Genomic DNA, 23,861 nt, shown 5'->3' with positions numbered 1-23,861 from the left:
CTTCATTTTAGTGTCACTTAAGAGAAGTCATTCCTGATATTTTCGGACTGCTACCTATCTACAAAGGAAATAAACCTGGGGTATAATCCTTTATACTGAAATAAAGTTATATTTAAAATATCCCCATAATATATATTTGTAGGTACAGGTGCTAGATTTTTCTGGAAAAAGATTATAAGAAACTATTAACTGCGTTTCCTGGGGTGGGACCTGTGATAGGAGATTTTGTGTTTTCTGTACCGTCTGACTTTCTCACTCTTATCATTCTCTTTTTTAGTTGGAATATCTACGTGGTAGGATTATGGAGCATTTTATTGTCTTCTTTATACTTCCGTATTAAAAAAACAACAAAGATCGAATACTGCATGACCAAATCTTGGACTATAATCAGCAGTTTCTTAGTCCTACAAACTGTGAGAGACAAGGGTCTGCAATAGCCCTGACAGAAACAGCAGGCTGCCACGCTGTTAGCTTTTTAATTAAAGGAACAAGGATTGTTTTCATTACTGGAGGGTACAGCACGCCTGGTTCATGCTATCAAGCAACTATAAATTTGCCATTACAAATGTATAGGCAATCGGGAGGACAGAGTCCGACACCTCTGGTCCTCCAGAGCACCACGCACGGAGGCCCTCAGCAGCACAGGATAGGGTTGCAGAAAGGAGCAGCATGGACTCCAGTTACATCTGTGTCACACAGGAGGAAAAGCCCGTTCTGGAATCGAATGCTGAAATGGTGTATCAACCTATCCTAAAAGATCTTAACAAAGGTTGAAATATCCTATCCTGGTCTGGAGTGAATTCAAGATAAATAGCCCTTGTTTCTGCATACGGTTTAGGACTTTTGGAGTTAAATACTTCATCAGTTAATCCATTATGAGGAAGTAAAGGTAAAGCAAATGTAAAACAGGAGAACCCAAGAGAACCTACCCAGAAATACAGGTAACTTGGGTCAGTAGTTTTGAAAGGAATAGGGAACTCACCTCTTATCTGGGTTCTACCATTAGCTTAATTAAGTAGTTCAAGGTATTTTTACAGAACAAAGTTCTAGTGGTGTTCTAAACCAGCAGAAGAACCTGAAGTACAATAGCCTGGGCAGGTTCTCAGGTTCTACTTCTCCCCTTTTTAAAAATTCTCTTTTTAAGGGACTGGTCTGAGTCATTGCCAGGCAGTCATCTGATTTACTGTTTACTGAATTTAGTTTACTACTGTTTCAAATTGCCAAGTGTTGGCCTCAGTTTTCTCTAAACCAGAAGACACCTGCATCAATGAAAACTGCTTTAGCACCTGGAGCCACCATCCAATGCTACCTGGAAACGTACTGCTCTGTGGCTACCTTCACCCTACACCGATGCAGTCTCTCGGCACTTCACCTGGGGGAAAAGGGAAAGGACCAGACACTGGCAGGACACTCCTCCCCTCTCCCCAAACTTTTTAGATACAAACCTCTGGACTGAGCAGCTTACATTATTTATATTTTAATTACAAGAGGCACGGAGGGTCACCTGGGGGGCTCAGTCAGTTAAGTGGCTAACTCTTGATTTCGGCTCAGGTCACAATCTCAGGGTCCTGGGCCTGAGCCCCACGGCAGGCTCCACACTCAACGGGGAGTCTGCTTGAGTTCTCTCCTTCTACCCCTCTCCCAATTCATGCATGCTATGCTAAAATAAATGAATCTTAAAAAAAAAAAAATGAGGCATGGGAACACTTACATTTGTTTCCCGTATGTACTGCAAGAAATACACCACACCTAATTTGCATAGTGCTAGGAAGACTGGTACTTGTGCGTCTGGGCTGGCTTCAGCTGCCATGTCATAAAAACGTTTCGCAAGGTGAATATCCTAGAATATAGGCAATAAACCAAAATTCATCTCTTGTTAAAATAAGTAAAATAATATTATTTAGCTTATACATTCGGGTATCAGTTTATATATTTAGAACATTTATTTTACCTTTCAAGTTTTCATTTTAAAATTTCCCATACCTAAAGGAAAAACCCAACCTGTAATTGGGTAGTATTTCTTTAATTATCTAACTGCTTAATTTTGAAAAATTTTAAGATTTAGCTCATGTTCCTCCTGCCTGACATCCCATTTGCTGTGCAGATATGCTGCATACGGCTGCATCCCTATGCATAACACAGGTCAATCTTAAGATTTCCGGGGGCTACCTATAAGTCTCATTTTTCTTAAAACTTCAGTCAGTATAAGCAATTTCTGGTTTCAGTTTGGAACAGTAATCTTCAAACCTAGTAACATGCTCATGATTTCTCAGAGGGTACTTGCATGGATAGTAAACCCATTCTCCATTTCCCTGCCTTAGACTTATTTCTGTAAAAGGTGAAAGAAGTCATTATGAATTCTGGCCCAGACTGGAGTGTTCTGCATGCAGATAAAAGCAGAACGGCACAGTGGGACGTTGTGAAATTTTCATTTTACAACCTCACGTTTTCCATGCCCTGACTATTGTCAAAGAACAACCAAACTCCAAGGAAAGAATTCCGTAAGACACAGGAAAGAAAGGTTAACATTAAAAAGGACTTTTTCCACATAGTTCAATATAAGCAGTTACTTTCAGCTGTTCCCTAAACTGTCGCTAGAGTGTGTCATTAGTTAAAAAGAAGGTTCTCTTCTGTTACTAACACTAAAAGTATAGTTAGTCTGGTTTTTAAAAAAGTGTAACAAGTTTTTTTTTTGGACTACCACATTTTTCAAGATCATGGATCAAACTTTATGTGATAACATTGACTTTTGTGTGGATGATTTAATAGGGTGATTAAATCTTATCAATTACATCCTGAATTATTTATTCCATGTAATCAATCCTCATTTAATCCTTAATAGTTTTCTAACTGTACTAGATGCTGAACTGAATAGTTTTTAGTAGTATGAGTGCTTTTCTTTAAAAAATGGGAAGAAATAGGAAAAGGTGATCATAATGTCTTAGAAAAACTAATGGAATCATTCTGATTTTTATACATTAATTATTCTTAAAAGTTGCATCCCATAGTTCCCTACCCCCATTCTTATCGAAGAAATACTATGCTTTTTATCATAGTCTTTATTCACAAGAATTTATATAAGCTATACATTATATTACAAATTAAATTATGAGAAGGCACAGAGATTAATTTTCTTGGCTTCTAATCTATTACAAAAACAGAATTCTGTTACTTTAATTTTGATTGCTTTTAGTAAATTATAACGAAGTGTATCCCATAAAAACCATAACTTACGTGCAATCTTTGTGCTAGTCATCAAACACATATTAATTTTATTTGAATTACAAAAGTGAAGTCAGACTTGCTGACAGAAGCAAAGTCTGACCTGGCTGACTGGTCTGACAACCAAGAGGGGCTTCGGTAACTTGATAACATGGCAGAATCTTCCCCAAGCTGAATGCACTCTGCCTGCAGTTCCAGAGTCTTGATAAAACTATATTCAAGTATCTAATATTAATATAAATGTAAAATATAAAAATTTACATATGGGAATTAAAAAAATTAATATTCAAATGTGGTAAAATAAAAGGCACTTGGACCAAAAAATAGTGCATTAGCAAAATGAAAATGAACAACTTGCCCTTAAGCACATTAGGTCAATGAAGTATCTCTGAGTGACAGAGTAAGGAATATAATTAGTTATTTGATAAATCTTGGTAAAGCCTTTTGGCACTTCACCCAGGAACTGAGAAAGTGAATGACTCCAGTGACCAGGGAATAAATACATCTTTTGCAAGTCTCCAGTTTCCAACTCCTTGTTGTCAACAAGACTGAAGGGGGACCTAACTAAGTTGTCAGTGACAGATCACTGAAAATAATTTTAATGACAGATCACTCTGATTTTTGGCACATGTTATAGACTAAATGTTTGTGTCCCCCCTAAATTTCTTTGTGGAAACTCTACTCCCTCCTGCGATGGTTGGGATTAGGAGGTGAGGTCTCTGAGAGGTTACCAGGATTAGATGAGGTTACAAAGGCAGAGCTCTCATGAATGGGATTAGCATCCTTAAAAGAGTCTCTAAGTGCTTGCTGCTCCTTTCCTGCTCTCTCCTCAGGTTAAGGACAAAAGCCAGAAGACAGCTCCCTCTGGCCCAGGAAGCAGGGCCTCACCAGACACCAAATCCACTGCCACCGTGTACTGCAACTTCTCAGTCTCTAGAACTGTGAGAAATCCTGTTATTTAAGCCATCCAATCTATGGCATTCTGTTACAGTAGCCCGAAAGAAGACAAAGCAGTTTAAAGAACTAAGTGACCTTGTTATAAGATTCCTCCCATTTGTATATACTTGTTTACGTGAACAAGATTCCAGTCATACATTTATAAAAATGAAATTAATGTTAAATCTACTCAATGATGCTTAAACTAATTTTAAAAAGATGCTCCATTCATCTCATTAAAAGATGCATTTTCAGTAATTACCACAAAAGTAAAACTTTTGTGAAATTTATAGTATTATGTTGATTTATTCATCATTGTATTGATAATTAACCAACTATGACTAATAATATCTCATGAGTTTTTCTTAACACTTAGAGCCTATAATCATAGGAAATAAAATTTAAAATTTGAGTTTAACATACTTTGTTTCAGATAAGTATGATCGAAAGATCAGTAAAATATCTAAGCATTAAAAACATTACATTAGTATGTGGTGCTATGGGAATAATGGACTGAAAATATGAATTCAGGAAGAAAAGGAAAAGATACCATTTTCATTTGATAAATTTGCTGTGTATTTAAAAAATTAATAATGAGGGTATTATATTAAAATTTTGGTATTTAGAGTAATTTAGTCATTTTTTATAAAGTGTTGGTGCTTAAAATAGCTAGAATTTAGACCCTTTGGAGCTTATGATGATAATTTTTAATGTCAAATTAAACATGTACAGGAGAACACACAGTTTTTCGAAATCTTCTTAAGGGCATAGAGGCAAAAACTTAAGACCATAGGTCTAAAGAATGTTAGACTGTATTAGGAAGGCAGAAGACTCAGAAATACATTTATCAGTAGCAAACGTCTTAATTTATTTTGAAATAATTTAGAAACAATAGAATTTGGCTGAAGATGGACAGACAGTTTTTCAAGCAAGGAGTTACCGATCAAGGCAGCACTGCATTTCCATTTTAATGAATGTTTTTGGCTTACTATCTTAAATACAGCAGTGTGTGTTTGATGATGAAAGAGATGCAAGGATGGGCTTCTGAAATATTACAAAACTGTCTTATAACTTAGTACCTAAAATCTGAGCACATTCCAAAGAAAGTGTATTTTCTATAAAAATGGAGACGATTCCCCCAAATCAGTTACACCATTCAAACATTTGTTTTGAAGCCACACTCACCTGTTTAATGCCTAGTCCCTTCTCATGCATATATCCCAGATTAAACATAGCCTGTGCACTGTGTTGCTGCTCAGACGCTAGACGATAATGAATAAATGCGGTCTCGTAGTCTACGTCAGTGCCAAAGCCATAGAAATGGTAGTCTCCAAGCTTAATTCTAGCCACGGTATAGCCTTAAACAAAAATTAAATGAAGAACTGCCAATAAATCAAGCGTGTTTAAAACAGACCAAACTGTTATTTCTCCTCCTGTTTATATGCTTACATAAAATAGAATTTTAATTTGTAGTACATAAACTTTACAACTAATCCTTCAACCAAGCTATAAATTCAATAAAGACTTAAACTAGAGGTGCTGCTCTTCTGAGGAAGGCTTTGTAATAGGGAGGGGTAAAACAAGGTGGGTGGTAATCCCTACTTCATGATAATACTCTTCAAAATGAGCATGTTCTAATCTATCTGCCATTTACACTGTAAAGTAGTTCAACTGGACCACTGTTCAGGTTTGAAGAGGGACAGCCAGGCAATGTTGAAAGGAGTATGTGTGAGAAAGAAATACTCAAAGGGTAAGTTTTAGACTAGTATTTTATTATATATTCTATTCGATTCTCATTTTACACAGAATATTGGCCTCACACTAAAAATCAAAGAGTAAACCATAACATGATGTAAATGTCCAGTACAAAGACCTCACAATTCAATTTAGAAACCGGAGACTAGAATTTCCGTTTTAAAAATAAATAAATCATGATGCAAACAAGTTAAGCAATATTGTGGGTCTGTCTGCTTAATTTTAAGTTGACGAATGACATTACTTAGTTTTTGGTGGGAGATAAGAAAACAAAACGGAGACAGTAAAGAAAGGTCCCGGGGTGAAACTCTTCCCTAGAAGGCAGTGGCCACTCACCTTGCGAGGCGGCCCTGTTCCAGTGCAGCAAAGCTCTGGGGTAAGTCTCGTTCTCCCCCACAATGGTTGCTTCCCCTATGGGGAAGATGAAGTAAATACAAATCAGGCACTTAAGAAAGACAGGCACTAGACTCTTAGGGTTCATTTATAAGCCAGAGTGGCTATGTAGAACATCATTTAAACAAGAATTGGGATATGGCGAATATTAAATGAAAAAAGCACTGTATTGACATTAAACCAGTATTAGAATAAAATACCAAGTTCAAAGGAATCACTGCCTCTATCCAGGACACGCTACTTCCCTGCAACATGTTGTATCCACAGAACTAATAAGGAGACTAACTACTGAGCTGCTCCTATGGACTACGTACTGCTGGAAAAACCATGTTGTTGTATCTGATTTTGGAAGATGGATTTGTGAAACGAACGGCAAATCGATTTCTACTGTCAACTCTAACATATAACACTAACTTGGCTGGCTTAGGGAGCTGAGGGAAGTTATACTCATGTGTTATTAAGGTCAATTTACAACAATAAAGAAGTTTCTTTGTGGCTTTTCACTTTAAGCATGAACAGGTGACCCGACGTGAGCCTCTGTATTCTAAAGGCAAGGGAGGACGGCAGTGAACCTTACTCTGATCGAGAATGAAGGCTGCATTGCTCTGCGCCACCTCATAGCCCTGTTCGGCCAGCAGGAGGTACTGGATCATGGCGGCATCGTAGTCGCCGTCCTTATAGCTGTTATAGGCCATCATAAGCCTCTCGGACCAGCGGCCTCGTTCACAGACGTTCTTAAACAACTGTGAGAACAGGAGGAAAAAAAAAAAAACCCGTAACAAAGTAAGGAACATATGCCAGAAAATCAGTTTTGCACTTTGGCTATAAGTGACTGTGAGGCTACCTCTCTGCATCGCTGGTAGCTTTATTAAATACATACACAAGTCTGGGATTTTATTTGAAGTTTTCAGTCAGTCTTTAGAAGAGGTTTACAAAAATAATAGTAAACAATTATATATCATTACCCTTGCCAGGCACTGTTCTAGTGCTTGCTTTATGTACAGTAGGTATGGAGTTTCCCTTAGAGCTCCCATGAGGTCATGGGGGCCACTCCATGGGGTAAGTCCTATTAAGTGCCCCGTTTCACAACCAAGGAAACTGAAGAACAGAGCAGTTTGGAAATTGTGCCAAGCATTCATCAAATGCCACTCGGAAGTGCCAGTTATGAAAGAGCTAAAAGGAAAAGTTCCCTCTGGGAGACATCAGCATTCCCTTTTACAACATTCATTCAACTTTTTGGTGGTGTTTCAGATGCTTTCTAGGTGCTAAAGAGACTGCAGACAGCACCACCTGTCCTTATAGGTGTGGATTCTAGTGGGGAGAGACACATGAGATAAAGAAGCATGACACTGACACACAGGCCCTGAGTCTTCCCTCAGTGTATCAAAACTAATAGGTCGAGTCTGTTTCTACTTGAGAAAAAATCATGCAAAGAAAAGCAGAATTAAAATGACAGATTTTCCTCTTGAGAAAATCCATTTCCTGTGTACAAGTCAGGATAAAAGCCCTTACCTCCACTGCAGTGTGACACGATCGCATCACACCTGTGCCGCTGGCGTGCATCTGGGCTAGGTTATAGAAAGCCAAGATGTGGCCTCCCTGAGAAGCTAAATTAAAATACTTCAAGGCCTGTTTATAATCCCTCTTGACTCCAATGCCATCTGTAAGAACAATCACACGAAAGGTCAGAAACAGTCTTAAAGAAGATTTAGCTGAAGCACCAGAGAAGGCTTAAATAATGGGTAAAATCAAATGAAATTCAGAATTCTTACTCAGGAAAGATGTGAATCCTACTAATGCAGATTAGTATATTAATACGGATTAACATAATTTACAATGAAAAACAAGATGCACAAATCATTGCATTGGGAGAATATTAATCAGCCAGAATGCTCTCATTTATCACAATGGCATCTGGTGGAAAATTAGTAATTTAGATGTCGGTATACACAGCGTTTAATGCCAACGTTACTTACTATAGTACATAGAGCCAAGCTGCAGTTGCCCATCCACCCAGCCTTGTTCAGCAGCTTTCTGGAAGTACTTTAGTGCCAGATCATAATTCTGTAGGAAAAGAGGTCACATGGTCACATAAGAAAACTCAAAAGGTTGATATACTCAGAAGTTAGTCATTCATTAAAAAGAGTTAAAAAAACACATATAAGATATTCTCAAAGAGCCATTAAAAAGACTACCTTCTAATTTTTTTATAATATACAGATGGTAGTCTATGTCCCAGAGGGGTTAATATATTTAAGACTGTGAACAATCTGTATGTTCACTCTCAGAAAGCCTACACAACGCTAGTTCTGGTTCTTCGGAGAAACCTTGGAACACAAGACCAGGACTTAAGAAACACTCCTATCTTTCCTATTAACCAACAAATCTTTTTTAAACTTCAATTTTTCTAACATTAAAAAAGGAAAATTATTTTCTCCTTATTCATTCTTTTCCTGTGTAGCTTATCAAGCACGATTATTAGATTTCAAATATAACCATCCTCAGAGAAAAATGAAAACAAAGATCACGACTGAATTTTAGTGTCCTAAAACGACTAGGAGGAATCACCATGAGAACACACTACTGTCTTCTGTGCTAGGGAACACCTACAGATTGGAATCCTAAACCTAAGTCTTCATTTCAGGCCCAAATTAAATACATTTTACTTGGAGAGATCACACAGAGAAGAGGGCAGCAACGAGAATCTTGGGACATCTAACATGAGGAAGTAGTACAGAAGAATGAGAAGCAGTGGCCTAGGAAAACCAAGAGAACTTGCAGAATTCCAGGGAAGAAAGAGTTCAAGTGACACAGAACCAACAAGTCAACAGGAGCTGACATTTGGGAAATTACTGGTGACCTGCATAGAGCAGTTACATGAGGCAGAAGCCTGACTGCTGAGACCCGAAGAGTGAGTGGTAGCCACTACTATAGTTCATTCTTTGGAGAAACCTGGCTTTGTAGTGACGGACTGGAGAGAAGAGAGGTAGTAGCTAGAAGGGCAAAGAATAGAACAGAAAGCTTTTCTCCTTCTAAATGGGAGGGATAAACATTTTCTTAGGCTCCAGTGAAGAAGTAGGGGGGGAGGAGTCTTGGAGAGATGGAAGCACAGGTAGGGTGGAGAGCGCAGACAGAATGAGAACTAGCTTCACATCTTTAGCGGAAGTGTCAGAGACAGAGCCATTCGAAGAAGGCAGTTAGTACGGAGGGTGCCGGGTACTCAGCGAACAGGAAAAGGTTCAGCTCTGGACATAAAGGAAGGATTTCACCCGGACTGGAAGCCAGCTAGTTATACTTCCCTACCTCACCAGCTGACTGCTTGTTTAAGTCAGAATGTTAGACTGAAAACTTACAACTTGAACTCCTCTCCCATAGAGGTAAGCCATTCCGAGTCCACTCTGTCCGACTGGGTTGCCCTGCAAACCAGAGACAAAAGAGTGAAAGGATTCATTAAAAAAAAAAAAAAAAAAAAAACAGCCAAGAATAAATGACTACCAAAGAAGTTTTAAGCATATTCAAAAAATGTCTTTGCATTTTTTCAATTCAAAATTCTCCTTCCCAGCAGGCTAAATGTAATACTGACTTTCAGAGATTTGGGGGTCTTCAGTAATTTGCTGAAAAAGAGGAAACAGTACATTTATCTAGAATTAAATTTTGGTGACTTACCTTATGACCATCTGTTCCATGAGTTTATGACAGAACACATGACAAATGTATTTCTTCTCTTAAAATTAAAAGTAGGTCACTTTTTGGGTAGTTTTTCACTGGTAACCTCCCTCCCCAATAAAGAAGGAAGATGCCACGGTGGAAAGTCAACCACCATGTAAAACAGCAATATTGGGATCAGGTGGCAAAATACAGTTATGATTACTGGAGTGTCACAGAACAAAGATAATCATTGTTTTGAGACCTGAAAGAGAAAAATCTAAAATTCAACCTAAACTCAGACGGACAGGGGCATCTTTTTAAAAAGTGTCACAGCACTCCCTTGGGAAATACTCGACATTTGGAACTAAAGTAGTATGTAGTTGGCAAGGAGATAAGCATACACACTGGAGGCATACAGGCTCTTAAATATTCATATGTAGTTTTCTCTGGGCCAAAGAAAGCCTAAGTTTTATATTTATGATTATCGAAAGTACCCAGTTATGTAAGTTTTAAACCCCAAGTTGCAAAACAAATAGGGCAAATTATTATAACTCTCAATTGCATTACTAAAATCAGTATTTCCCTGATGAGGAAACTTCTCAATGAAATTGAAACAGAGGCTTAATATTCAATAACTTGCCCCCACCAAATAAATCACTTTTTACTGGAAAGTTTTTTGTTTTTTGTTTTTTAAGATTTTATTTATTTGAGAGAGAGAATGAGATAGAATGAGCACGAGAGGGGGAGGGTCAGAGGGAGAAGCGGGACTCGATCCCGGGACTCCAGGATCATGACCTGAGCCGAAGGCAGTTGCTTAACCAACTGAGCCACCCAGGCGCCCCTGGAAAGTTTTTTTTTCTAGCCAGTCCATTCCCATGAATCACATTTACCTAAGTGCTTTTTTTTTTTTTTTTAAAGATTTCATTTATTTATTTGAGAGAGAGAATGAGAGATACAGAGCACGAGAGGGAAGAGGGTCAGAGGGAGGAGACTCCCTGCTGAGCAAGGAGCCCGATGTGGGACTCGATCCCGGGACTCCAGGATCATGACCTGAGCCGAAGGCAGTCGCTTAACCGACTGAGCCACCCAGGCGCCCTACCTAAGTGCTTTCAATAATTTGAGGCATGAGTTGGTTAAGACTAATCTTTCAGTATAATAGACTTATTTATTAAAATAATAATAATATGGCACACATTTCAATACACTGAATCATGAGGTCTTACCATGTCAGCAGCTTTCTTAAAATAGTGAAGAGCTGTCTCATTACTCTGTGGTACAATATCACTTCCCTCTGAATACATCTGGAAAACAGAGCCTAATTTTATTAAACGCTATATTCCTCTCACCTATAATGTATTTCTATCTCATCTCATTCTGGTTTTTGTTAGATATCATGAAATCTTTGAACAGTTTAAAATTCCCCATAGGATATTTTAGATTTAAAAGCAAAACCTTAAAAGTAAACAATATTATTGTATCTTCTTTGTCATAACAAATTTATGACTTTTTTACAAACGTGAATATATTAAAATCAGTTCACAGATCAATCTCAGGGGAGAAGACCTTTAACTCAAGGTGATCTTCTCTCTCACTCTATCCCAGGGCAGTCAAATGGTTGTTGAGTTGCTTGGGGTCAGTGACTACACAAGAGAAAGGGGTGCTGTTGGCAACGCCCACTTCCCTCTCTCTTCCACCATGACTTCCCTCAGGGTAAGATACAGGGTAGGTCTTACGTTCAGGAAAAGAAATAACTAAAAGGTTATTTTAAAAGGTTTCAAGCACTGAATGATCAGAGTACCAGGTACAGAACATGATAAAACGGACAAGAGAAAGAACAGAATGACTGAGACTGTTTTCATCCATGTATACATTAAGAAAACGGAAATGGAAATCTTTTTTTGAGATAGGGTTAATTAGGAATTCAGAGCAAGAACTGAAAGGGCTAGAATGGAAAGTTCTTAAAAGCTTAACAAAAATAGATGGGGAATACTAATTTCGATGCTATAATAGTTGGGATGTCTACATGTATGGTTCTCAGGCCCCAAATAACTGGTTGTGATTATGTGGCAAATACTGATGAGATTTTTTTTCTATTTGTAAGAACCTTTGTGACAGATTTATTCTACCTAAGCATCCTAACCTTAGGATTTGGTTATGGATGAAAATATCCACTGATGTATACTATATTTGTTTTCAAAAAAATGAAAAAGGAAGTTCTGAAACAGTGCCATGTCACATGGAATCTACTTGTTATGTCTCCAGACTTTGGTGTTTCCTTGCTTAGAAAAGAACCACGCTGACAGGTGAGTGATAGCTGTCACACTGAGGATGATTAAAGCCTGCAGACAAATGCTGACAAACTCTAGTGGCCTCTACTCAGCACGGAAGAAAACAGGCAATTATCACAGACTTAGCAAAAAAAAAAAAAACAAAAAAACTGCACAGCAAAAAGAAAAAATCCCTCATTATTGTGTATGATACACACAAAGCAGGAGCTCAGTGATAGCTAATTTCAACAGAAAATTAACATACTGATGAGGAAATGCTGTTTCCCTTATGTTACCTAAGAAAATGCCTCGAAATCACTTACCTTACCACAAGACACAATATCCTTGTATTGGAAATTTTATTTCCAGTTTATTTTTGGTAAACTGTAGATTGTAACTACAACATGTGCTTATTTTTTTTTAAGATTTATGAAAAATAGAAAAAAATTTTATTTTTGTTGTTTTTTTTATTATGTTATGTTAGTCACCATACAGTACATCATTAGTTTTTGATGTAGTGTTCCATGATTCATTGTTTGCGTGTTAACACCCAGTGCTCCATGCAATATGTGCCCTCCTTAATACCCATCCCTGGGCTCACCCATCCCCCCACCCCTCTCCCCTCTAAAACCCTCAGTTTGTTTCTTGGAGTTCTTATTCTCTCATGGTTCGTCTCCCCCTCCGATCTCCCCCCTTCATTTTTCCCTTCCTTCTCCTAATGTCCTCCGTGCTATTAATACCTTATGTTCCACATATATGTGGAACCATATAACTGACTTTCTCTGCTTGACTTATTTCACTGAGCATAATCTTCCTCTAGTCCCATCCATGTTGATGCAAAAGTTGGGTATGCATCCTTTCTGATGGCTGAGTAATATTCCATTGTATATATGGACCACATCTTCTTTATCCATTTATCTGTTGAAGGGCATCTCGGCTCTTTCCACAGTTTGGTTATTGTGGACAATGCTGCTATGAACATTGGGGTGCATATGGCCCTTCTTTTCACTACATCTGTGTCTTTGGGGTAAATATCCAGTAGTGCAATTGCTGAATCATAGGGTAGCTCTATTTTTAATTTTGGGGGGCACCTCCACACTTTCCAAAGTGGCTGTACCAACTTACATTCCCATCAACAGTGTAAGAGGGTTCCCCTTTCTCCACAACCTCTCCAACATTTGTTGTTTCTTGCCTTGTCAATTTTTGCCATTCTAACTGGTGTAAGGTGGTATTTCAATGTGGTTTTGATTTGAATTTCCCTGATGGCTAATGATGATGAACATTTTTTCATGTGTCTGTTAGCCATTTGTATGTCTTCTTTTAGGAAGTGTCTATTCATGTCTTCTGCCCATTTTTTGACTTATTTGTTTTGGGGGGTTGAGTTTGACAACATGTGCTTATTATGCAAACACCACTTGCTATTATGTAATACATTCACAGAACATACAGTACCTTTCCCAAGAAGGCCATCGCATGTGAATTGCCAGCATTAGCTGCTAAATTGAAGTAGTCAAATGCTCTCTGTGAGAAAAGAATTTATTAAAATAGTTTTAAAAAAATAAAATAAAATAAAATAAAATAATTAGTTTTTACAGAATCTGCCTTTGGCTCTTAACCAAAATAATCATTTCGGAACATTTAAAAAATCTTGTAACGCCCAATCCATCACTGAATCCTGTAACTTTCGTCACCAAATTCCACCTGAATCCACCCATGATCCTCCATGACCACAATTCTAGGCTAAGCTATATTATCTCGCACCCGAAATTCTGGAACACGCCCCTCCTTGGTCTCCTGCCTTTAGTCTTCAGTCACCCAAAGCAACAGTTCAAAACACTTAATATGCTGGTCCTTACAGCCCCCTGAAATCTTGCAGGGGCTATACTGGCGTGATCAGACACTGCTTACCTCAGTACTGTTCAGCTTGCTCTCTGCACTCTGGTCCTTCCTGCCTCAGTACCTACACACATACTACTCTTTCTGGCCTGGAATGATCTTACCTCCAGGCTCGACTTAAATGTCATCCATTTCTCCTCAGAGACAACTGCCACCTCCCACTTATTAACCTGTTACTGGACCCTTTCATTCTCCTTAATAACAACAATCACAATTTATTACATGTTTGTTGGTGTGATTATTTAAAAAAATACCTAATATTCTAGTTCTATTAAACTTGATGCTCTGTAAGGACAAAAAGACCAAAGCTATTTTGTCTAGCATTGTATTCTGAATGCCTAGCAGTGAATAGGCACATAACAGGCACATGAACTACTGATGAATTAATGCAGTTATATACTGGGAACTCCTTTTATTCCTTCTGAGAAGCTGGTGAAAAAATTTATTGTTGTGTAGGTATTTCACAAATAAGCAGCATACACCAAGGATACCCCAAAACTTGTATAAAAGGTATGCAGCAAACTTATCATCTGGAATTATCTCATCTGACATTTTTATTAGCCAGTTCATCTGGCCTAATGACATACATTTGAATGACCTAAAGACAATGAAAGCAGTCAAAATGCCATCTGAATTAAAAAACACCAAACAAACCATGGGTATTAGCTATAGTTTTAAGTGACAAGTATATTTTATTATGATCTACTTAAAGTTGATGGGATATGGAAACGAAATAACCTTAATTAGAATATTTAACTGTTATGGCAGAATAACAGTTTTATTAGTCTGACAAACATTTATTAAGAACTCATTATGTGCTAGGCATTGTCAGGTGCTGGGAATAAACCGGCGAAGTCTGTGGTCTTTTGCAACTTAAGTTCTAGCAGAGGAAAAAACTTAATTACATATTCAGCAAATTTACAATGGGTAAGGGCCATAAATACAGATTTTCAGAAATTTTAACTGTGGTGCATGACCTATTCCTGGAGTGGGGTTAGGAGACTAGAGAAACATTTTAGGGGAAGAGATTGGAGATGAATTCTGGAGGATGAGTAGGAATTAGCTACGTAAAGAAGGGAGGTGGGATAATATTCACTCTAGACAGAGGGACTAGCATTCCAGAAATCCTGAGATAGTTTCTTCATATTTTCAAAGACCTGAGAAAAGGTAAATGTGCCTGTGAGTCAGAAAGCAAGGGGCTGGTAAAGGAAACAGAGACTGGTACAAATCCTGGAAATCATGTTAAATAAAGGTTTTGGTTTTTAAGCGACTGATAACCATGGACCACTCGAGTTTTAAGCAAGGGAACTACAGAATTAGGTGTGTGGTTTACAAACATAGGCTACTGCTTAGGAAATGCAAGCAGGAGATGACTCATACAAGTGGCAGTTGTATTGATGGATACAAGGGAAGAGATGAGCAAGATTTAGGGCATAAAGCACACAAAAGCTGGGTACAGATCTGACTGCTATACTTGTATACTCCTAATTTCTCACAAACTCAACAATGACTTTTCCTCGGTTCTATGAAGTTTTTTTTTTTCAGAGATTTTATTTATTTATTCATGGAGGGGAGGGAGAATCAGGCTCCCCATGGAGCAGGGAGCCGGATACGAGGCTTGATCCCAGGACCCTGGAATCATGCCCTGAGCCAAAGGCAGACACTTAACCGACTGAGCCACCCAGGCACCCCTGAAATATTTTCTAACAGGAGTTTTAAGACATACTTCTACTACATAACCACAGGAAACCAAGATACTGTGTAAGTATTTTTGGCAATATTGAGAACTAGGTTTCAGAATTTAAAAAACCCTTCTCACAACTATGAGGTATAATCACATTTTTAGTCTTCAGTTTTCTCAGGGGTTAGATGGATCTTGAAAGATCATTTGTGATGATTGTCTAAGTAACATGAACTTGATATTGTCATTGATAAGAAATACATCTAGAGCATTGTTTCCTTCTACAACGTGAAGTACAAAGCCCTGGGAACAAGAAAGTTACCTGATGATTTTGTTCTACTCCACGCCCTCCGTGCAGATGCAGTTGTCCCAGACCAACCTGAAAATTAACAAAAATGAGCAAAAGTACATGGTAGCATCTGGTGTCATTAAATTAGACCAGTAAGAAATCATCTGTCATAAAAAGGCTTCTCTTCAGAATCCAAAAAAGTGAAGACTTAAGTCTTAACTCCTGAAGATGTTACTCTACTTAAACCTACATTTTTTAAAAACTGAAAATGCCTTTTAATTACAAGATATCTTTCTGAAATAAAGATGAAATAAAGGCAATTTCAGGCAAACCAAAACTGAATTTGTCACCAATGAACTCACTCTAAAGGAAATGCTAAAGGATTTTTTTTTTAAAGATTTTATTTATTTATTTGACAGAGAGAGGGAACACAGCAGGGGGAGGAGTGGGAGGGGGAGAAGCAGGCTTCCTGCCAAGCAGGGAGCCTGATGTGGGGCTCAATCCCAGGACTCTGGGATCATGACTTGAGCTGAAGGCAGATGCTTAACGACTGAGCCACCCAGGAGCCCCTTAAAGGATGTTCTTTAGGAGGAAGGAAAATTATCCCGGGAAGCCTGGCAGTAAGAAATAAAGAGGAATGGAAAGTTAAACTTATAGGGGGTGGCTCAGTCGTTAAGCATCTGCCTTCGGCTCAGGTCATGATCCCAGGGTCCTGGGATCGAGCCCTGCATCAGGCTAGGCAGGAAGCCTGCTTCTCCCTCTCCCACTCCCCCTGCTTGTGTTCCCTCTCTCGCTGTCTCTCTCTGTCAAATAAATAAATAAAATCTTTAAAAAAAAAAAGTTAAACTTATGAATAAATCTAATTATATGGACTGTATACAAGAATAATATCTTGCAGGATCCAAAAATATATAGAATTAAAACACATACAGAGTACTGTAAGGTTTGCATTGTCCAAGAAATGGTAAAAGTGCTCATTCATATTAGACTTTGATAAAATAAACAAAGTCCAGCTATCATCTCAGTAGAGGGGAGGAGGTACAACAGCAAAAACATTGAAACCAAGAGAATGTAAGAAAAGAGACATAAAGAAGCATGGAAAAGCAAAATGAAAGAAAGCAAGCAACACAGAAAATGTAAACACAAATATTCATTACTTTCAATTAAAAGACTGTCAGAATGGATTAAAAAAAAATAAAAAGTAGTCCAATGATGCTTCCAAGAGACATACCTTAAACATAAGAGGTGAATACAGAAGATAGAAAAGATATTCCATGTAAACACTAACCAAAAGAAAGTGGCATAGCTGGCTAGTACCAAAGTACAATTTAAAGCAAAAAACATTTCTGGAGATAAAAGAGGACATTTCATGATATACAAGCTAATTTAACAAAAAGATAACAGTATTAAGTCTATATGCACTCTACATGGCCTAAAATACATAAATCAAAATTGACAGAAATAGAAGAAGACAGAGACATAGGCACACCAAGGGGGCAATTTAAACAATACTGTCTCAGCACTGCACAGAAAAAGCAGACAAATTCAGTAAGGATTCACAAGATTTGAACAACAGGATTAAGAAACATAACTCAACTGACACATAAAGAACACTATACCCAAAGACTGTAAAATTTATGTTCTCTTTAGCACACGAAATTTGCTCAAACAATGGATCATAAAGCGAGTCTCAGGAAATCCCAAATGAAATCATACATAGCATATTCTTATTTTTTTTGTTTAGATGCAGGCTCCCCGCTGAGCAAGGAGCCCACACGGGGCTCAATCCCAGGACCCTGGGATCATGCCCTGAGCTGAAGGCAGATGCTTAACCGACTGAGCCACCCAGGCACCCCAGAGAGAGAGAATCTTAAGCAGAAACCAGGAGTCAGATGCTTAACTGACTGTGCCTCCCAGGTGTCCCATACAGAGAATATTCTGACCACAGTGGATTAAGCTAGAAATCAACACAAACGGTAAGTAATAAATCCCCCATTTATATGAAAACTAAGCAATGCACTTCTAAAATTACACATGGGTCAGAAGAAATCACAATGAATATTAGAGCTAAATATCATGAAAACTATGACAACAGGGAAATGTATTCTACCACATATCAAGATTCATAAAGTTATAGAAATTTAAGACAGTACTGATGCACAAGACATGCAAGAGAATATGCACAGAGCATTATCTGCAATCGCCCATATCTGGGAAGAGTAAAATGGGTAAATAAGTTGTGGGATTTTTATACAATGAAATACTATAGGGCAATGTAAATGAATGAATTTCAGCTACATGAAAACACATGGATTGATTTCATAAACATAATGCTGAGCAAAAGAAGCTGATACCAAAAAATGCTGTATGATTTTTTTTTTTTAACGTAAAATTCAAAACCAGGCCAAACCGATCCATAGTGTTAGAAGTCAGCTCTGAGGGCAACCCACTGGGGGCAGGGGGCCCGCTGCTGGGATGCTAGCTACGCTTCACAGGAGGCTCACCTGGTGCTCCATCAGGGGGCTGTAGGCTTCCGATTTACGTACTTTTCTGTATTAAGGTTGTAATTCGAGTAGCAAAAAGAACAAAATGATATACTATACCACATACGGATTTTTTTAGCTTGAGTTTTCCACTGAATACACTAAAGTCAGCTTTCCACAGTAAGTAGTATTCTACATAATTTTTAATGGTTGCATAAAATTCCATACATGGAAGTGTTGTAATTGAGCTAAATAATTCCCTATTTTGGGGCTTTTAGATAGTTTTGAATTTTAACTGGCCTCTGATATAAAAGAAAGATGTTTAATTAGACAAGAGAACTTTATTAAAATTTCTATGAGCTAAGATTTAGATCTTTCACTACAGTTTTGTTTTGTTTTTTTTTAAACATAAGATGCCCTTCTGTTAAGTCTTAAAATCAATTGTTCTCAAAAAGTATCTAACATTCATGTCTCTATGTGTCTAAATCAGGAAAGACCTATAAACTGCATGGAAAAAAAGGCAGATGTTGAAGTCCTCTTTTTTATTTCAGGATTATGAAATAACCCATGAAATAACAAATTATACATGGTACTTTGATGGATATACCATACAATTTACATTGAACAAGGTTACTTCTGTCCTTGACCTTGAGGAAATTATGGTCCAAGATGAACAAAGGAAACATGAACAGTAAATGGCTCTAAAGGGCATCTGAAATTCCAAATGTTCCAGAGACTTTTTGTTGAAAGAAAGGGGCAGTTTTCATCCTTGGTGACTCCAATAAGAGCCTTCATCATCAAGACACTGCTCTGTTCAAGCAGTGGTTTCCAACCATGGTGCAATCGCCTGGCCAGATTCTATGAACTATCAATGACTAGGCTACATCCTTGATGCATTCAAATGGAAATGTCTTCACAGTATGAGACTCTTGGTACTTTTAAAAATAATGCTACTCAGGTGATTCTAATATGTAGTTAATATGGCTCAGAGCAATGGAAACGTTTCTTAGGGAGGTAAGAGTTTGCCCCACGACTGTTATAATGCAGTGACACACGCCCTGAGATGTTAAACACATACCTGTGCTTGTACATCACCTTTTTCTGCTAGGAACTGATAGTATTGAATCAAATCTTCTTCCAGCATCCCACTATTCATTCCTGGATTTTCCACCTCGTCAGGCAGCCGTATTCTCTGTACTACTGAGCCTCCTGTCAGCGAGATATCACTAGCAACTAAACAGGGCAATGAAGTAATAACATGGAGGAAGGTCAGAAGGATTGTTCCACAGAAGGAAGTAGAATTTCAGCTGCCAAACACTGACAGACACTATGCTAACAGTAATCTAAAGATTACAAAATAGTAATCTATACAGACCCAGTGTTTTCCACAAAATATTTAGTAAGTGGAATCCAAAGTGTACACGTACGCGTGTGCGCGCACACACAGGCACAAAGGAGATCTTAGTCAACTAGTGTAAAGATCATCCCACTTAAGAGAGTCGATCATGATGATTTCAAGTAGTACAACAAAAACAGATGTATTTGAAATTAATTCCATACTGTTTTTTATTTCTTTTGATAAGGTGAAAGGCAAAAAAAAAATAGATACCATGATTGGCAACAAGACGATAGTGAGTCAGTGCCGATTCGCAACTCTGGAGGACTCCGATGCCAGCCCAGTACCGATAACCCTGTGAGAGAAGCTCCAGTGAGAAGACTGCAGGTTCACACGCTTCACTGGCAATCTTGCCGGAATGAATGAAGCCACCCGCTCTCAGAACGTACTTCTGCAGTCCCTTGATCCCAGTATACTACTACCTCGTTTATCCTGAGTTTCAGGTTCTGAGGTAATTTATTCAGCAACTCCAAAAACCAGACTATAGGTAAGAACTAGGAAATAATGAAGTTCCCAAAGAAATCAAAATAGATGCCATGAACTTTATGGATGAAGTGTGCGCATCTCACGTGTAAGAGAAAATTACTTAGGTTCTTGCTTAGAACACATTCTAATCTTATTTTAAACCTGATTTTAACAAAAATGGGTTGATCTACCAAACGAGGAAAGAAGCAACAAATGAGCAAAATAGGGAATATGAGCGACTACCAGGAGCAGGCACAGTAACATGAGCAAAAAATGATTTCAGACTGAGGAGGAAGATAGCTAACTATAAAGAACAGAACAAAAAAAAAGTAAGAGCTCTCTTGAGTCATTCAGCACAGACTTAAATAACTTTACAATCTTTAACAATCCTTCGGGCACTACTGTATAATAACATGTATAATATTTAATGTTCTTATTCTGTAGTCACTATTTAAGATTGGTAAATAAAAAAAGATATTGGTCAGAAATATTTAACATACTTTAAAAAAATTTTTTTTTAAATTTTATTTTATTATGTTAATCACCATACCTTACATCATTAGTTTTTGATGTAGTGTTCCATGACTCATTGTTTGCATACAACACCCAGTGCTCCATGCAATACGTGCCCTCTTTAACACCCATCACCAGGCTAACCCATCCCCCAGCCCCCTCCCCTCTAGAACCCTCAGTTTGTTTCTCAGAGTCCACAGTCTCTCATGGTTCGTCTCCCCCTCTGATTCCGCCCCCTTCATTTTTCCCTTCCTACTTTTTTTTTTTTTTAACATAGAATGTATTATTTGTTTCAGAGGTACAGGTCTGTGATTCAACAGTCTTACACAATTCACAGCGCTCACCATAGCACATGCCCTCCCCAATGTAACATACTTTTGCCATATAAAAATATGCTTTAAATTTCTGGAAAATTCATCTAAAAGGAACTTTTCAATTACTGTTTGAGGAATAAATGTTACCTACCATAGATGAAAAAAGCAAATGGGAAAAAAAACTTCAAAATTAGTGAGGAATGTTTCAGAAAGTCGGAGCAACATCCTTGTTTTTCACTGGCTTAAACTACTTCAGCAGTTTACGTCTGTACAGATGAGGTAGGTCCAAGCTCCTTGGCATGACATACAGCCCATTTACATGATTCCTGATAAATTTCCTGACATTCTACTCTCCAGCCACACTAAAGAGCCTGCATTTTCTTGCAAGCACCACATTCCCTCATCACTGTCCTTCTGCATATATTGCTCCTGCTGTCTGAATGCCCTTCCACTTCTATTCACTGCGATTTATCCCTCAAGAATTACTTTAGTTACTTGTTTCCTCAGAAGTTTATCCTTTCACCTCTCCTTCCAACATCAGTGTGGGTTAAGTGCCTTTCTAGCTGATTCCTGTAACAATCTCCTTATTTGTGTAAATTTAAATGTAAAACATAAATCAATTTTCAATGTAAAATCTGTAATAATCGAAGAAATGATTTTGACAAACATTTCCAACTTACAGAAAATAAAAAAGAGCCATTTATCACAAGGGCAATCAGCCAAAGTCATCATTTTAAAGAAAAATTGTGGACTGTGCAAATTTTCATCCATGTTTAGATGCAAGTGTTGTACCCATTAACAAGAATTCGAAGAATGTTCAACTGAATATTTGATCTTAATGAATATAAGTGCATCTCATTCATGAAAGCTAGAAAAGCTATGACCCTTCATGAACCAAAAATTCTGCTCCTCAATGTTACTAAAGTGCTACTTACCAAAACCATGTGCGCTATTAGGTTGCCCCCAAGAGCTCCAAAAGTATAATATACGAGGGCCTGGGAAAGAACAAAATATGCTTAACTGAACACAGGCACACACTGACCCAATTCAAATGGTAGTATACAATGAAGTTTTAATAATATTACCTTTGCCTGACTTGAATTAACACCAAGTCCAGAAGCATAAAGAAAGCCAAGAGCCTAAAATAAAATGGTAAAAGTAAGAATTCTTCCCTAGTGGAAGTTTATCCACAGACATAGTTTTATGAACAATGAAAAGATGCAAGAATCTTTAGATCTTGAAAGACTTGAACAATCCAAGTATGTATAACTGTGGTTAATTAAGGAGCCTCAGAAATGCATTCAAGGTTTTACAAATTACACAATGAAATACAACTAAACAAATCAAAAAGTTTAGCTTGAAGATTAAAGACAGCTTAATAAAATATTAATTACAAAACCAAAGCTGAACACATTCAAGCATGGCTTTTCCTTTATCTTGATCAACAGCTATTATGAGAACCAAAAAACCCCTATATCATCACATCAACACATTACCTATCAAAGGAGAATACACAATGAAAATAGTAAGAGGCTACCAAGATAAACATCCTAGCAATAAAAAGGGGCGGCAAGGGTCATGTTGAAGGGGAAACAGAGAAAGGTCACTTTACAATGCTGAAGCACACACAATTTTTCATTACAAAAACCCCCAAAACAAAAAACTACAACCAAGCAAACAATACATTGATAAGGTTCTACCTTTGCCCACTGAGGACCATCCTTGAAGACATGAAAGTAAAAGCTAAAGTCAGAAAGGCAGGTGTGTCATGTGCCAGCATTCATCAAAATCCATGAGCTCTTCTACATTTCCCAGCCACTCCCTGCCCCCGCCCCGCCTCCTCCCCACCCTTGTACTTGGGTAGGGTCACGTGTTTAGGATGTGGCAAAGAGAGATGCAAGCCATTTTTAGGCCTGGCCATTAAAAACTTTACAGAAGGGGCGCCTGGGTGGCTCAGTCGTTAAGCATCTGCCTTGGGCTCAGGTGATGATCCCAGGGTCCTGGGACAGAGCCCCGCATCAGGCTCCCTGCTTGGCGGGAAGCCTGCTTCTCCCTCCCCCACTCCCCCTGCTTGTGTTCCTTCTCTCGCTGTGTCTCTCTCTGTCAAATAAATAAATAAAATCTTCAAAAAAAAAAAAAAACTTTATAGAAAATCCTCCAGCCCTCTCTTCTCCCTTCATGATGGCTCGAAAGCCCCATGTTTCAGATGGTACAGCTATGTGGCAGAAGTGGCCCTTGACTGTGTCAGCATTGGGAAGAGAGTGACATAGGCAGGGGAACCGCATTGACCCTGGTGTGAACAAGGAATAATTCTTTGTAGTGTTGAGCCAGTGTGATTCTGGGACTATGTCTGTTACATCAGCTAGAATTCATTACCATGGAGAGAGTGCTTTGCAATATGCCATATAAAGCACTATGGCATTGTGGGGTGCCATTACTAGAGGGGAAAGATGCCTTAGAAGTACAACCATTCTTAAAGCCAAATGTGTCTGTAGAATAAAGAATGTATGTGTGAATATATAAAATCTGACTTACACAAAGAAGGGGAAAAAAGCTTTGAAAACAAAGGGGGAACAATTAAGATATAACCTGTTTATAAATTA

At 38.1% G+C, this 23,861-nt stretch overlaps 1 protein-coding gene across 2 annotated transcripts in view; it reads right to left on the bottom strand.

Moving 5' to 3' along the window:
* SEL1L (SEL1L adaptor subunit of ERAD E3 ubiquitin ligase) overlaps window positions 1–23,861 on the bottom strand; it is a 55,664-nt gene that overhangs the window by 4,812 nt on the left and 26,991 nt on the right. Inside the window, exons 7-20 of one of the 2 annotated variants that reach the window (XM_027569832.2) lie at window positions 22,344–22,397; window positions 22,194–22,253; window positions 20,180–20,261; window positions 19,649–19,803; window positions 16,121–16,177; window positions 13,674–13,742; window positions 11,178–11,255; window positions 9,660–9,722; window positions 8,283–8,370; window positions 7,819–7,967; window positions 6,884–7,049; window positions 6,250–6,324; window positions 5,344–5,516; window positions 1,712–1,840 (exon numbers count right to left, since the gene is read on the bottom strand). In XM_027569832.2, coding sequence (XP_027425633.1) covers window positions 1,712–1,840; window positions 5,344–5,516; window positions 6,250–6,324; window positions 6,884–7,049; window positions 7,819–7,967; window positions 8,283–8,370; window positions 9,660–9,722; window positions 11,178–11,255; window positions 13,674–13,742; window positions 16,121–16,177; window positions 19,649–19,803; window positions 20,180–20,261; window positions 22,194–22,253; window positions 22,344–22,397 — 1,398 coding nt within the window. The remainder of the gene's footprint in view (window positions 1–1,711; window positions 1,841–5,343; window positions 5,517–6,249; window positions 6,325–6,883; window positions 7,050–7,818; window positions 7,968–8,282; window positions 8,371–9,659; window positions 9,723–11,177; window positions 11,256–13,673; window positions 13,743–16,120; window positions 16,178–19,648; window positions 19,804–20,179; window positions 20,262–22,193; window positions 22,254–22,343; window positions 22,398–23,861) is intronic. The other variant, XM_027569833.1, reaches the window with a different exon arrangement.

Source organism: Zalophus californianus, chromosome 6 (assembly GCF_009762305.2).
Source record: "Zalophus californianus isolate mZalCal1 chromosome 6, mZalCal1.pri.v2, whole genome shotgun sequence".
Lineage (NCBI taxonomy): Eukaryota > Metazoa > Chordata > Mammalia > Carnivora > Otariidae > Zalophus > Zalophus californianus.
This window is presented reverse-complemented; position numbering and strand designations above follow the sequence as displayed.